This window comes from Xenopus tropicalis, chromosome 3, assembly GCF_000004195.4.
Source record: "Xenopus tropicalis strain Nigerian chromosome 3, UCB_Xtro_10.0, whole genome shotgun sequence".
Taxonomy (NCBI): Eukaryota; Metazoa; Chordata; class Amphibia; order Anura; family Pipidae; genus Xenopus; species Xenopus tropicalis.
In genome coordinates this window covers 20969705-20986710 of record NC_030679.2, presented here as the reverse complement: position 1 = coordinate 20986710, position 17006 = coordinate 20969705, and the positions used below count along the sequence as shown (strand labels likewise).

Sequence of the window (17006 nt, the reverse complement as noted above, 5' to 3'; positions counted from 1 at the left end):
TTGGGGTAAGTCTTATTGTACAGCGCTGCAGAATGTGTTGGCGCTTTATAAATAAATGTTAATAATAATAAGTGCATAAAGTTTCATGGTTCTGAATTGTTTCATACAACAAATGACAAAATCCATAGATCTCTAATAGCTGGCTAAAAACAACAGGCATAATGCATTTTCAACCCATCAGGTGACTTGGGACTATTAAAGTCCCAGCTTTCAGAAAGAAAGGACGTCTTTGAATGCAAGCAATGTTACAACTGACCTATATTTGGATGCTTCAGGAGACGACAGATTCGAGCCTCGCGCTCCAGCTTCTGGTGATCTGGGAGGAAACAAAAGCATATTTAGGGAACGCATGAATGCTCATACAAATCAGTTTAGATGGCTGTATTGCCTTAGTAGTTATACTAGGAGTAGGTCAGAAGAGCCTTAGCATCCATTTACCACTTATATGGAGAACTGGAACTTGTGTGTACTTTAACCAAGACAGGTTAAGCAGACACAGGTAAATAGTGGGCACTACCAATGCCAAACTCTTGCTGAAGAAAAGCTGAATTTTGCTTATTTATTTTTATTATAATGAGGATAACACCTTTAAAATAATGTTTCTTTTATAAATGTTAATGAAAGCACAAAAAAGAAGCAGAAACAAAATAAGCACAATATATATATATACAGTATATACACACAGGTAACGTAGAGGATCTGTTATCCAGAATGCTCAGGACCTGGGGTTTTCTGAGTAAGGGAGGTTTCTGTAACTTGGATCACCAGAAATTAAGTCTGCTACAAACAATTAAATATTAAACCCAATAGGATTGTGTTACCACCAATATGGATTAATGCAGCTTTTGGAAGCAAGTTTGGATCAAGTACAAGGTACTGTTTTATTACAGAGAAAAAGAAAATCACTTTTTTAATATTTAGACTTTTTTTTATGCTTAAAATGAAGTCTATGGAAGATGGCCTTCCTGTTATTCTGAGCTTTCTGGATAACGGGTTTCCGGATAATAAATCCTATACCTGTATATGAAAATTAAAATAATTTACCGCACTCTCAGCTTTTGCACAATCAAAGAGTTCATTGTAAAATTCAAGGTTTCAGTTACATACTGTGACCTTTCTCAGGGTCAAACAAACTTTTTACATTTTGCCTTTGTGCTGGCTGGTAGGTACATGCATCATTGTCCCAGATGGTAACTTGTTTGTTTTACTTAGATAAACTTAGTTCCATTATTAGGTGCAGGGTATCTCTCTAGTTTCACCTAAATACATTGATTGTATAGTTTTACAATAGTTATACATTGTTCTTAGGCTGATGCCACATGTGGCGTTTTTACGCTGCGTATTTTCTAATTCTCTCGGCGGCTGAAAAATGCACAATATCATCATCCATAGAAATAACTTGAAAAGACTCGAAGCATACCACACAATGCGTAAATACGCTAGAAAACGCCTTACCACGGATTTTTCAAGCGTTTGCCGAAATACGCCAGTATTTGCACAGCAAGCTATTCCTATGTATACACAAAGGCAGCTGTCAGACCTAGCGGAAATACGCAGCGTTTTTTACTATTTCGCACTATTAGCACCATGGAAACGGGATTTGCTATGTCACCAGTACTAGGCTGAAAAACGCCACAGTCAGGGGCTGTGTGGCTTGTGCGGCGTTTTTAGGCTGAGAAAATACGCAGCGTAAAAACAGACTTATTGCACATTAGAATAAGGTGGACCACTGCCCTCACTGTAAAGAACCATTTAGGCTGCTTTAAATGAAAGATCAGTTCTCCAGGTCCAAAAGACTGGCCTCTGTTTTTTTGTGGAAAAAAATCCCCTATGTGTACTAATAAACTTTTAAAGAGGAATCAATCATGGCCCCTTGACAGTCTTTCCTTATAAGTAAGTTTTCCATCTCATTAATATCCTTCTTAAGGACTGGAGCCCAAAACTGCACTGCATACTCAAGGTGAGGCCTTACCAGAGACCTATAAAGGGGCAAAATTATGTTTTCATCACTAAAATCAAAAGTCTGGCACCTAAAAGTACTTATTTTTTACAAAAGTCCATTTGGAAAACAAAGCAAAGATAACACGATAATTGGGCCCAAAACCCAGTATGAGGTAGTAAAATTGCTCAAGCTCAAAGCAATCATAAACAAGGCCCTTAGTTTCCTAACAAGTGTGCAGTAGGGTTGTAACTAGGGATGCACCGAATCCAGGATTCGGTTTGGTATTCGGCCAGGATTCAGCCTTTTTCGCCAGGGTTCGGATTCGGCGAATCCACGGTCCTGGGCGAAGAAAATCAGAATTAGTATATGCTAATTAGGACTTGAAAGGGTTAAATGTCGCTGCATCAACAAAATGTAATCTTCCGTATCCTAATTAGCATATTCTAATTAGGATTCCAATTTGGTTTGGTATTCGGCCGAATCCTTTACAATGGATACGGGGGTTCAGCCGAACACAAAAAACTGGATTTGGTGCATCCCTAATTGTAACAGAGTATCCATAAAATGCAGTTGGGTAATTCAATAACAGTTTGTGCCACTCTCCAACATATATAAACATTTGCCTGCTGTGAAGGGCTTAGCTTTCTCCAGAAGTTGGAGAGAGAACAACATTTATTTTTCGATAATAATTGGTTAAATCTATTTAAAGACACATTGAGATATTTTATTAATCGGTAGTCAAGTAGTCCTCTTAAAAAACACTTTACCAATGGTATGTGGCTTGTTACTATCCCTCTTCATCTCCACTATGCTATAGGAACTGTCTATAAATGGTGGGTGTGCCCCAAACTTACAAGGTTTTCAATAAGGGCTTATGTCCTTGTAATGTATGTAGCAGGCCTATAACGGAGAATAGGCCAGCATCCCAAAAGAAGGATCTCTGGTAGAAATAAATAATAGTGAATATACATATCAGTAAATATTGCCCTTTTCCCTTGAGCCACTATTTTGTGATGGGCTGTGTGCTCCCTTAGAGATTATCTGATGGCAAATATTGCAGCTCTAACTGCAACAGGAAGAAGTGTGGGAGTAAAAGACAGAACTTTGGCCATTAATTTGCTGATGGGGCCTAGCATGTATGTGTGCCCTTGGCATGTTTGTGTGGACCATGAATCGTATGAACCCATGAGGTGACCTAATAATTTTTGTCTTCTCAAAAATGATATTTCCAGTCTTAAATGGCACTTGCCCTACGGGATTATTAGAAATGTTTTGGTGACTTTACATATTGATTCTTCAAATCCAATGTTTTTCACAGGTCAGCTTAGGGGTCAGTCGTCCCATAGGATGCAAAGATTTAGGTCGGCTTTAGGGAGGTTGTTATTTTTTACGTGGAATAAGATAGCAGACAAACCAAAACTTTCCCTTTGCAGGGAAAACATGGTAGCACTCTAAATAAATGCAGGAAGTAAATCATCAAATAAACTAAAGCTGTTAGAATTTTCCATAAATAGAGAATAGAAATACTAGCAGGAAACCGTGAACAGAAATCTGATTTAAGTAATAGGCCCCATAGAAAATAGTATCGAAAAATAATAGTGAAAAAAATAACCGTCAACACCATTTTACTGGCACAGCAGACTACTCGGCATGTGTCTTTTTAAGTGGCTAAGGCTCAGTCATAAACAACCATGGAAAGATGCTCTGAATTTTAATTGCAAATTGAACCAAATAAAAACCTTCAATTAGAGCTGCTAGGAGACAACTGTCCACTTACTGTGAGATGCCAAATGCTGGACCTACCCACAAGAACGAACAGCTTGTGTGGCAGCAGTACATAAATACTCCATCCGGATTTTCTCACCCAAACAGTCATAAAAAATCACTGAAACAGAAGCAAAACCCAAGTACCTCTGCTTCCATGTGAAACACAGTTACATTTCCACTTGTGTAACCAAGTGCCAGCTGGGAGGGTTAGTGACTGTGGTTTCTATAACACATTACATGGAAGCAACACTATATTATTATGGTGGACCATGGCAGTATAGTGGTCATTGCATAAACCTTAAGCCAGAATTAAAATGGGTCATATTTATCTTTATTTAATTGCTACACTCCAATGTAAAACCACAAATCTGAATGGTTAAGTGCTACTAGTGTTATTATATTACCCCTTGCTTGCCTGTTGAATGGCTTTTACCACTTAGCATGAAAGTAACAGCCCTTAGTTGCCTGGATTAGATGGAAATTATTAGCCTAAGTGCCAGACAACTCAGCATGCATCTTGCCAGTAACTGGTTCCAGTTTCTCTTCACTTATAGGTAGTTTGTTGCAGCACTAACCTATGGTATATACCCTGCTGAGGGTAACATTTTGGGTACTTTTATCACTTCCGTTAAGCAAAATCACCCATTGGTTCAAGTCAGTCACAAAAGTCATCTATTTTTACCACCTCTCAAGTAGCTTGCTTCTGCTTTCTGAAGTCGCTCGTAGTTTTCTCCCAAGGCAACTTTGGCGGACTTCAGAGAGCCGAAGCAAAACACCCAGCAACCAAGGTGTGCCTATTCATTTATCTGAGCATGGTCATAAAACGCTATAAGCTCAGGTATTAGATTGTATGTTACCCCAGTGGTACCCATTGGGACTACATGAGGATTGGAAGGGTTGAACCTTAGAAAAAGTGGGCAGTGCTTCATGTGGATCAGTTGTATTTCTGGGCAAAACTGGGTATATGAGGAGTGTGGTCTAAATTGCCCTGACTCTCAAATCTAGAAACATATTGGACACTAAGCTCAACTGTACAGGAACATTTCAGTGAAGCAGTCCCACCCTTACACTAAGGGGCACATTTACTAACCCACAAACGGGCCGAATGCGTCCGATCGCGTTTTTTTCGCAATGATCGGTAATTTTGCGATTTTTTTCGTATTTTTTGCGATTTTGTCGGCGTCTTTACGATTTTTGCGTAAAAACGCAAGTTTTTCGTAGCCATTACGAAAGTTGCGCAAAGTCGCGATTTTTTCGTAGCGTTAAAACTTGCGCGAAACGTCGCGCCTTTTAAGTTTTAACGATACGAAAAAGGCGCGACTTTGCGCGCAAGTGTTAACGCTATGAAAAAATCGCAACTTTGCGCAACTTTAGTAATTTTTTACGCGAAAATCGTAAAGACGCCGAAAAAATCGCAAAAAATACGAAAAAGTCGCAAAATGTTCGTTTCCAATCGGAATTTTTCCAATTCGGATTCGAAATCGTGTCTTAGTAAATCAGCCCCTAACAGTAGTTATGCCAGTGCTCCCACAGAATCTGTGAATTAGCAAACGTAGGTACTAAATTACCCCAGCTGCCCATAACAATTAATTTGCTAGCTTTGGTGTCTCCATATGTTTTCACATCTTGCTTCCCCATCCGTAGCACATCACATATCTTGTCCATAGCACAAATTGTCCATATTGTCAGTAGCATGGCACATATTTATTGTTATGTGGGCTGCTGTAGGAGTTAAAAGGGATGTGATGTTCAGCAGACTTTGTGCAAACTGGGTGGTATCGCCAATCAAAATAAAGTGATCGAAAATAAAATCAATATTAACTGCACAACATTTCTTTTATAAGAACAGACATTCAGTAAGTTCTATTATATATCTAATAGAGCTCACTGCCCATCTGGCAGTTTCAGAAAGTTGGAATGCATACCATATTGCTTGGACTGTACGAGATCCAGTGATGTAAAGACACATACGACCGAAATGCCACTATATAACGGAGCATTGTGTGTGAGCTCTGTAGGACAGACACCCTGGAGATAAATTCAATTCAATGCTCTAAAAGTGCTCCCTTGACCATCTTTATTTTTCATTTTTTTTGTATTTTAAGCAGATGATGGGGACCAGTGAGCACAGGCTGCTCAATTTATCCATATACCCACTGAGCACAATAGACTGGGTTGGGGAGTAATACTTACTGCATTAAAACTTGGATTTTTGCATCATAGAAAACAATTTTGCAAATACAATGATCCTTACTAAGTGTTGTGAAGTGATAAAAAAAAGCGCAGATGCTAGCTGTATATACAATTGGATCAAAAGGTTCTTAACCATTTATTAGCCACAGTATTAGCCACAGAGTATTACCAACAGCAGCTTCAGGGGAGTAAAACGTCCTTGGTCAGGATTTTCATTTTCACATTTGGCTAAATTGTGTTTAGTCTGATTAAATTGCACAATACTTTGTAATTACTGTTTCAACTGAACAATAGGAAAGAATACATTTTGATGATGTTTGTATTCAGCTTACTGATCTTTATTGGTGTAATTACTTTCTTATATTTGTATTTTGTGGTTTTCAGCATGTGTAAATAATGGCATTATTCCTAGTAAATACTACACTTTGCTTTTGCTGTAAAAGATAAAGGTAACATAGTAACATAACGCTATGGACATGTGTCTTTTTTAGACCTATGTTAAGTTAATATGCGGGGCCCTCACTAAGTGGCCATTGTGCATTTGGCCTCTTCAGACAGTACAATTGACCAATGAAACTATCTGTTCCCATGGGATCTTGCAAAATGACTGAAAGCTGCAAGCCTGTTTTTTCCCTAAATTTCTTCTGCTAAATATTATCTTTAAATGAATATAGCAGCCTTCATATTCTGTTATTGATGTTTTGCATGATGACAGAAGATTACTTGCAAATATGTTGAGTTCTGAAGCATACTTGACCTTAATGGTTTTAGTTTAAGCTGTGCCTCTGAGAATTATTTATTCTTGCCATCTCATATGCTGTGTCAGCCTGAAGAATGTCAATAGGACATAATCACAAAAAAGGCTTGCATCTTCTACAAAGTGGTATCAAATTGCCCATCAAAGAATATTTTGCTATCATCAAACAGCCATTGAAGGTAGAATGATTAAAATAATGCTTTAGCTATTTTGAAACAAATGAGTCTTTTTGTTTTAATCAGGAGGACAAATCCTAAAAATCCTGCAGTATGGCAAAGGGGCATGAATAACTTGTATGGCATAACCTTATATAGATGACTAGGGATGTCATCACTTGTAATTGGCACTTAGTAATGTCACATATCACTTAGAATTGAAACTTGCCTCAAATCGGCCAGATCTAGATCAGGCAGGTTAGAAAATCTAGTCGGATCGGGGACCACATCGACTCAATGCAGTCCCCGAACCGACTGCCCCATTGCCGCCAATATAATTCGATCATTTAACCTACACAGTCCCTGATATCGCCCACCCGTAGGTTGGGATATCAGGTGAGATCGCCAAGCGAGCGAATCTTAACGTGTATGGGCACCTTTAGTCTGCACGGATGCATGTCAAAGGAAGAGATATGAGGGGTCATTTAGAAATGCCCTAAACACAATTGCTAGTACAACATACTACTAATGAGTCCAGGTTGCATCATTTAGTGCTAATTTGCCCAGCATTTACGTCTTGAACATTGCTGTGCTCTACACCTCAAGATTTAAAATCCAGGGCAAGGCCCAGAGCACATCACTGTACTTACCAATGGCCCTGAGGGCTCCTAGCACCATGTATCTCCTGGCATTCCCTATCTAGTGTGCCTGGGTTTATAAAGGTTTCCCTTCAATGCTGCAAGCATCTTACTACATATCCCCACTGTAGTGCGGAGAGAGCCGGGAGTCTGACACAGCCACATAAGAGATGGTGGTAGGGGATGGAAATGGGAAAAGCTGCCTCAGTCATTGTGAGACACAGAATTGCCACTGCTCAAGGTCTACAATTTTATTGCTACTTTTTAATACTTTCTATTCAGGTCCTCTACTGTTCATCTTCCCGACTCTCACTCAAACCACTGTCTGTTTGACAAGGTAAATTGGACCATAGAAACCAGATAACTGATGACATGCCAAACTGAAGTGCTGCTATACAACAAACGAAATAATTAAAATAAAACACACACAAAAAAAATAAAAATGAAGATCCTCCCATCATGCCAGTTATTTCAAAGGGGAATTATCCTTTTTAGAGTTTGTATTCTGAACTGGCTGATCACTAAGGATTCGAGCCATATCTGAATCCTGCAAAAAGTGCTAGGATTAAGCCAAATCCTAAACCAAATTTAGAGCATTCCTGTTATTAACAGTAAAATAAATGCAGACATTGAAGATCTTATTTACACCTTTCACCATTGTCGTGCATAAGTTAGAATTACAATACATTTATTTTTGAATTACAATCATTTTTGGAAACCATGGTCACATTAATGCAATTTTCATTTATTGTGTTTATTGTTTTACTTCGCAATTCTATGGTATTGTTGTATGTAGTGATGAGTGAATCTGTTCCGTTTCGCTTCGCCGAAAAATTTGCGAGTCATTCAAAAGATCCACGAAATGGCGAAAATGTCGCCCGCGACTATTCTTTTGTCGCCCATGGCTATTATTCTGTCACGCGGCTATTCTTTTGTCGCACGGCTATTCTTTTGTCGCACGGCTATTCTTTTGTCAACTGCGGCTATTCTTTTTTGACATCGGCGACAATTTTTGGATGTGCAACAAATTTTTCCGCGGCAAATGTTTTCATCCGTTTCACGAAACAATCTGCCAATGGCGAAACACAGAAATTCACCGCGAATCCTGGCGAAACATTTCGCCTATCACTAGTTGTATGTTATGTAGTGTATACGACATTTGCAGGTGAAGAACCTCTAATATCAAAATAATTGCTCTGTATATTCTTCAGGGCTTTGCAGTGCTTCAGTAGTAGCTTTTTCAGCATCCGGAGGGGTAAGCCCTGCATATAATTATCAGTTGGACAAGTTGACCCGGTTAATATTTGTCAAATTATAATGTTAGCCCCGGAGCAGCAAAGTCGGAGGAGGGGCTGCATGACCCAGCCCTGCATCACTAGCGGGGATAGGTCAGTTCAAGGCAAAAGGGGGGGGGGGAAGGGGGAGGAGAGGGTATATAGGAGAGTAGTTAGGGCTGGCTATCCACCATCTTGGAAGATAGCAGCAGAGGAAAGGTCCCCACCCACCCTCCCTTAGCTGGGGGTTGGTTCTATTGGGTTACTTAATGTTTCTAGTTGTCACTCATGTGGCCTGGAGGGTTAGGGGTACACAGTATTTAGCTAGAAAGGGGGGGAGAAACAGGAGACTGACGCGGACGAACGGCGTCATGGTAGTTGTCACAGCTTTGGCGGGTCCTTGTCAGTCTGCCGGGGAGGGAAGCTTGTTCTGGTATGCCAGATCAGGTAGAGTGGATGGTCTAACCCCTAAGGTGGGTGACCATTGGTGGATGGAATAAGAAAGGTGCGCTATAAAGCGCTGGGTGGGTACTGAACATGGCTAATTGAGAGAGGGGACCGGATAGGTCCCGGAGTGGCGGCGGTTATCCTCTGAGCTAGGGATTTGGCGGCTGGAGGATAGCATGGCTCAGGGTGGTTGTGGAAGGGCAGACTGGCAAGGGTCTCGGGGTCAGTGTTTCCGGTTCGTTAATGTTTTGCACTTATTATTTGATGTTTTGTTATGACTAAATATGTTACAAGTTTGTATTTAATCTATTTGCACTGTTTGTATTTATAAATAAAGCTGTGGCCATTATCATTTCCAACAATGATATCGTCACGCAGTTTTTATTGGTGAGTAAGGTGTGAGCAAGTGTAGGTGGATGCGTGGGTCATGTGCATATGAATGGCGCAAAGATGAAGTCTCCTCATGGTCTTGCACCTGTACATCAAAACTGATTTAACATCACCTTCACCAATGAAAGCTGACAGGCACAGACAGACTCAGGAGAGACGCATGTCGGACATCCCTGGCTGCTCTTTGTAATTGCGCAGCATGATGTCTACTTCACAGCAGCCTAACTATAAGTGAATGGGCCTCCTAGGAAACATTTTAGGGCTTCCATTCCATGGAGAAATGTAATTCACACATACAAATTGAAGTTACATATTAGTCTGTTGGAGCTGGCTGGTCCCAGGGTGGATGCCCTCTCTTTGCCCCTGCACTAATGCATGCCCAAAAGGTGTGCAAAGAATCTTGTTTAATACTGAAATGGACTGGTGACCTTCAACACTGCATTTGTCATTGAGTTCAGGCTCTTCCCATCCCTACATTATATCAGTTGAGTTACTGAGAAATGCTGAAAGTTGCAGTTCTACTATATCCAGTCGCCTTTCATTGCTCTATTGTCAGAGACAAAACCTTTGTGTGGTAAAATCTCTGCCAACAAAGGAGGTTGCGAATATCTTCCCTAACCAGTAAATAGGCATTGCTGCCAGGCAGGCTGCCAGAATCTCCTATCACTGTCAGGTTCCCCCGTGGCAGCCATTGTCCACCTGGCAGGACCATTCTTACTCAGTTCTTTCTCGCTTCCCATCATTGGTTCCTTTCTGCTGCTGTTGATTCACCCAGCAGCTCTGAAATGAGTAAAGCTGCATCTTGCCTGCTGAGAACACGGATAGGGCACGGGGAAAGACGGGAAGGGAGGGGGATTCATCTTGCAGCAGCTGTGTCTGTTTTGCTAACTTTTATGGTTTCCCTAATCCTCTTATCCTTTGGCATCACATCCAATGTAGCGTGAGATCCCTCGTCGGGTTTTCTCAATTACATATAATCCTTTGCTCCTGGGTCCAGTCAAAATAGTCTCTGGCATCACTTTACCACATAAAATCCATACCATGCTTTGTACATACTGACTAAATAGAGTGCAGACATGTCAGCTCTCCTACATTTTTCAGGAGTCACGTGCCCAGTTATCTCCTGTCGATATACTTTTCCTCATTTTGTCTGTATATTTGTCAAGTGGGGATTATAAAGGTTGATGCCACACATTGCTGATTCTCAGCCTGCGGAAAAACTGAACCATTGTGTCGGATGGGATGCAGGCACACACGGCGGATATCTGCAAACATGGAAGTTTGCACTGTTTTGCCAATATCCACTGTGTGTGTCAGAACCAGGCCCGACACAATGGTTCCAGGTGCAGGCAGGAGGCTGATGCTAGCAGAGGGGCTGATGTTTGGTCTGTGTTTTACCTTAAGCTGAGAATCAGTCCCTCTGTGTGGCATTAGCTTAAATGTAAAATATTCATCCTGCCTCATCTTCTGTGAAAGTGTTATTGCCTCAGCATGCAGTTTTATTTGTCTAAACATAACATATCACTTACTATATGTTATGTGATCAGCATTGCTAATACATGTCAATACTGTTAACTATTATTACCGTAATTAATTTGAAGTTGAACACGTACACTACAGTAAATAATATACAGTACAGGTATAGGACCCATTATCCAGAATGCTCGGGACCAAGTGTATTCCGGATAAGGGATTTTTACGTAATTTGGATCTCCATACCTTAACTCTACTAAAAAAATCAATAAAACATTAATTAAACCCCATAGGATTGTTTTGCACCCAATAAGGATTATTTATATCTTAGTTGGGATCAGTTACAAGGTACTGTTTTATTATAAAATAAAATAAAAAATTCTATATTATTTTATTAAAATGGAGTCTATGGGAGACAGGCTTTCCGTAATTTGGAGCTTTCTGGATAATGGGTTTCCGGATAAGGGATCCCATACCTGTATACAATCATTAGCTGCTGCATTTCCCACCCTAGTCTTATACTCGAGTCAATACATTTTCCAGTTTTCTTAGGTAAAATTAAGTACAGGTATCAGACCCCTTATCCGGAAACCCATTATCCAGAAAGCTCCAAATTACGGAAAGCCCATCTCCCATAGACCCCATTTTAATCAAATAATTCATATTTTTAAATATGATTCCCTTTTCTCTGTAATAATAAAACCGTACCTTGTACTTGATCACGACTAAGATATAATGAATCCTTATTGGAGGAAAAACTATACTGTTGGGTTGATTTAATGTTTAAATTTTTTTTTTTTTAAGACAGGAGATCCGAATTACAGAAAGATCCCTTATCCGAGAAAACCCCAGGTCCCGAGCATTCTGGATAATGAGTCCCTCGGCTTATATTTGGCTTATACTCAAGTATATACGGTATATATATACAGTGGTGTGAAAAACTATTTGCCCCCTTCCTGATTTCTTATTCTTTTTTATGTTTGTCACACTTAAATGTTTCTGCTCATCAAAAACCATTAACTATTAGTCAAAGATAACATAATTGAACACAAAATGCAGTTTTTAAATGAAGGTTTACGTTATTAAGGGAGAAAAAAAACTCCAAATCTACATGGCCCTGTGTGAAAAAGTGATTGCCCCCCTTGTTAAAAAATAACTTAACTGTGGTTTATCAATTTCAATTTTCAATTTCAATATCAATTTCTGTAGTCACCCCCAGGCCTGATTACTGCCACACCTGTTTCAATCAAGAAATCACTTAAATAGGAGCTACCTGACACAGAGAAGTAGCCCAAAAGCACCTCAAAAGCTACACATCATGCCAAGATCCAAAGAAATTCAGGAACAAATGAGAACAAAAGTAATTGAGATCTATCAGTCTGGTAAAGGTTATAAAGCCATTTCTAAAGCTTTGGGACTCCAGCGAACCACAGTGAGAGCCATTATCCACAAATATCAAAAACATGGAACAGTGGTGAACCTTCCCAGGAGTGGCCGGCCGACCAAAATTACCCCAAGAGCGCAGAGACAACTCATCCGAGAGGCCACAAAAGACCCCAGGACAACATCTAAAGAACTGCAGGCCTCACTTGCCTCAATTAAGGTCAGTGTTCACGACTCCACCATAAGAAAGAGACTGGGCAAAAACGGTGCAAACCACTTTTAAGCAAAAAGAACATTAAGGCTCGTCTCAATTTTGCTAAAAAACATCTCAATGATTGCCAAGACTTTTGGGAAAATACCTTGTGGACCGACGAGACAAAAGTTGAACTTTTTGGAAGGTGCGTGTCCCGTTACATCTGGCGTAAAAGTAACACAGCATTTCAGAAAAAGAACATCATACCAACAGTAAAATATGGTGGTGGTAGTGTGATGGTCTGGGGTTGTTTTGCTGCTTCAGGACCTGGAAGGCTTGCTGTGATAGATGGAACCATGAATTCTACTGTCTACCAAAAAATCCTGAAGGAGAATGTCCGGCCATCTGTTCGTCAACTCAAGCTGAAGCGATCTTGGGTGCTGCAGCAGGACAATGACCCAAAACACACCAGCAAATCCACCTCTGAATGGCTGAAGAAAAACAAAATGAAGACTTTGGAGTGGCCTAGTCAAAGTCCTGACCTGAATCCTATTGAGATGTTGTGGCATGACCTTAAAAAGGCGGTTCATGCTAGAAAACCCTCAAATAAAGCTGAATTACAACAATTCTGCAAAGATGAGTGGGCCAAAATTCCTCCAGAGCGCTGTAAAAGACTTGTTGCAAGTTATCGCAAACGCTTGATTGCAGTTATTGCTGCTAAGGGTGGCCCAACCAGTTATTAGGTTCAGGGGGCAATTACTTTTTCACACAGGGCCATGTAGGTTTGGATTTTTTTTCTCCCTAAATAATAAAAACCCTAATTTAAAAACTGCATTTTGTGTTTACTTGTGTTATCTTTGACTAATAGTTAAATGTGTTTGATGATCAGAAACATTTTGTGTGACAAACATGCAAAAGAATAAGAAATCAGGAAGGGGGCAAATAGTTTTTCACACCACTGTATATTAGCAACCACTTTTTGACCACATTTATTGCAGAATATGATTCAATTAGGATTTCATAATTATTTATAGGAATTAAATTATCATTATCCATAACTAGTCTATAGTACATTCTATTGGTTGTATAATGTCATATCCCTGTGTATATAGTATAATGAAAATATGAAAAATGGAAAAATAAAGATATTATAACATTCACCAGTCTCCCAGTGATGCATCTGTTATTGTGTATTTTGTTTGCTCCCCTCCTGTAATATCACAGGGCAGGCACTAGGTACTAAGCTTACTCACATTGTTCAGTGCCCGTTACTAACCACAAATGAAGGTTTCCAGGTGGCTGTTATGCTATAGACCCAGGCTAAAGCTGGCCATACACCAGCTTAGGCCTTTAACATGACCTATTTTATAGATAGATAGAATTATTGTTTTAACATCCTTTCCCAGGGGAAAATTATGTGATGTGCCTCTTGTTCAAATGATGCTTCGGTAGTAATTTATTATGACAGGGCAGCTCATTTCTCCATTGATCCCTGCTGGGCTCCATAGGTGTCTTTGAGAAAGCCTTGTCATAGACCATTTTTCATAAGTCATATATGGGAGGTACATTTTAAAAATAGGACACATAAAATTGCTTCATTTAAGTCTTTAATACCCTCTTATTCTAGAGCAATGCAATGAATGTATGAGCATTTTCATGTGTGCATTCGGTTCAGCCAGGCACATGGATTCAGCTAAATCTAAATCCTGCTGAAAAAGGCCAGATCTTGCCCGAATCTTGGATTTGGTGAATCCCTAGTTTATGCCTTTGTGCATGTATGTGTGTAGTGTCAATATGTCTAACCTGTTTGTTTTCCCCCAATACCTCATATATAGTACAGGTATGGGATCCCTGATCTGGTAACACCTTATCCAGAAAGCTCTGAGTTACAGGGATACTATCTCCATAGGAGTCCATTATAAACAAATAATTCTAATTTTTAAAAATGATTTCCTTTTTCTCTGTAATAATAAAACAGTACCTTGTATTTGATCTCACCTAAGATATTATTATTCCTTACTGGAGGCAAAACAATCCTTTTGAGTTTATTTAATGTTTCAATTATTTTTTTAGAAGACCATCTGTTTTTGTGAATTTCGGTTGCCTTCTTTCTGTAATATCATAGGGTAGAATCCATAGATTGGCAGAATCCATAGATTGCCAGCCCAAGCCAGCTATGGGGGCGACATTAAACTGGAAGTGGATCGATGGGGCCCCATATTACTTCCATAATTTTGTTTAAATCCATCTCTGCACTCCATGTCTGATGAGGGGGCAGATACATACCAAGTGACATAGGAAGAGTGGAGTGGAGAGAGACATGGAGCCCAGTCTAAAGATAAGCCATTGAGAAAGTGTGCTGCTGTGCATTCAAATGGAAATGTGCTGCTGTGCCCAGTTGGCTTCTTACGCTGAGCTCACTCCGTGTCTCCTTGTCTTCCTTGCAATTCCTTGTACTCTTTGAATGGTCGGGGGAATATACTGTGCTGCCATCAGAACCTGCCTGATCCAACTATTAAAAGTGGGGTCCAGATGAAAATAAATCCACAGCGTGCATGATTCTGTGGAAGTTGCTGAGAACATAGATGCCTGGGGTGGGGCAAGGCCCTCTGGTACTTTCCATTAAGAAGGGCAAGCACAAGTGCCCCAGGTCCCCATAATGGTGTTTAAGATCTTAGTAAGTGCTGATTCTGTGTTTCTCCTGATAACAGGGCAGATTTACCTATTTATTCTATTTATCTGGTGTAACTAAAGCTGGCCATCCATCACACGAAACATCGTCAGATCCGCCACACACCATTCAGGGCTGAATCGGCAGGTAAGGAGGTAGAAACAATAGGATTTCTACCTCCTTCTGCCGATTCAGTGCTGAAGGGAGAATTTTGGTCAGGCGCCTTCAATGGCGCCCGATCAAAATTTTCAAACTGGTCCGATCGGCGAGTCGGCCGATATCAGCAGCCTCCTGTGATATCGGTCGACTCACCGACATACCATACATGCACCGAATATCGTACGAAACGAGGTTTCGAACGATATTATCGGTGCGTGTATGGCCACCTTAAGGGACATTTAGAAGTTCTTGGCAGGAATGTACTGTATGTGTAGAGAGAGATAAAGAAGCACTGGTGAAGCATTCTTAAATATTTCACTGACATGATGGGTGACATATAAGTGACATATTTTAGTGCATTATGTATTACTGTATGTGTGTATAATATATACACATATAATAACATGACCTATTTTCTGATATAAATTGTTTCAGCATTGTTTCCCAGGAGAAAATGATGTGACATGCCTCCGTAACTACATGTTCAAACGATTTACTGGTAATTTATTGTGACAGGGCAGCTTCTCTTCCCAGTGAGACCTGCTGGGCTCCATAGGAGTCCTTGAGAAAGCCTTGTCATAGACCATTTTGCATAAGTCATGTATGTGAAATACACTTTAAAAATAGGACACAAACCAGAGGAGCAGGGAAATAGAGCCAGCACTCTAGTTGGGGGAAACAATAGTTTTTTATTTAAAAAAAAAAATAGAGTGCAGGCACTATTACCCTGCTCCTCTGGTGATGGAAACAAATTTAGGGTGATAGGTGCCCTTAAGTCATTAAAATACTGTGTGCCTATTGTTTATTTGGTATAAAACAGAACACAAGTTTGGAAAACTAGAGCTTTACTAAGATTTTCTGAATAGATCTATTCATTTTTTTATCTTACTCTCACTGGATCTCATGATCAGGTTTTTACCTCAATATACAGAAAAAAAGTTCTCTACTGATACTATTTTACGAGCCACACACTCACACCCATCTTAGTTTGTTATATACCAGTTAGCCAGGTTTTAAGATTGAGGAAAATCTCTTCATATGTATTAATGACTAGTGATGAGCGAATCTGTCCGGAAATTCAAAAGATTCGTGAAATGGGGAAAATTTAGTGAAACAGCAAAGATGTTGCCGGCAAAGGAAAATTGTTGTGTGCGCCAAAAAAATTAGAATTTGGTTTTCCGCAGGCAACAATTTTTTGTTGCACGATTAATTTTTCCCAAGCTAAATTTTTCCGCCCGTTTTGCAAAAAAACAGGCAATGGCGAAAGGCGGAAGTTTGCTGTGAATCCATGCCTGCCGAATTATTTCGCCCATCACTATTAATGACTGCAATGAAATTAAGATTGGTTCCCTACTAATATCTCTACTGGAGGGATTCTAAATAAGTATGAGGCACCTTGCATTTTTACTTGCAGCTCTCAGTTCCCCTATGCTATATCCTATGATTTTAAAATAATGTTTTCTTTTTGTTTATTACACTTGATCATGTGATCTTTGAGTGCCTAATATTATTCTCTTGGTATGGATCACCACCTTAAGCTGTAGGTCTAGGCATATGCACTAGG

General features: G+C 39.8%; 1 protein-coding gene across 7 annotated transcripts in view; it reads right to left on the bottom strand.

The window, feature by feature from the left end:
• Positions 1-17006, bottom strand: part of camk2a (calcium/calmodulin dependent protein kinase (CaM kinase) II alpha) — a 106570-nt gene that overhangs the window by 62266 nt on the left and 27298 nt on the right. For all 7 annotated transcript variants that reach the window (XM_012958394.2, XM_031897527.1, XM_031897528.1 and 4 more), the window contains 1 exon segment: positions 257-316. In XM_012958394.2, coding sequence (XP_012813848.1) covers positions 257-316 — 60 coding nt within the window.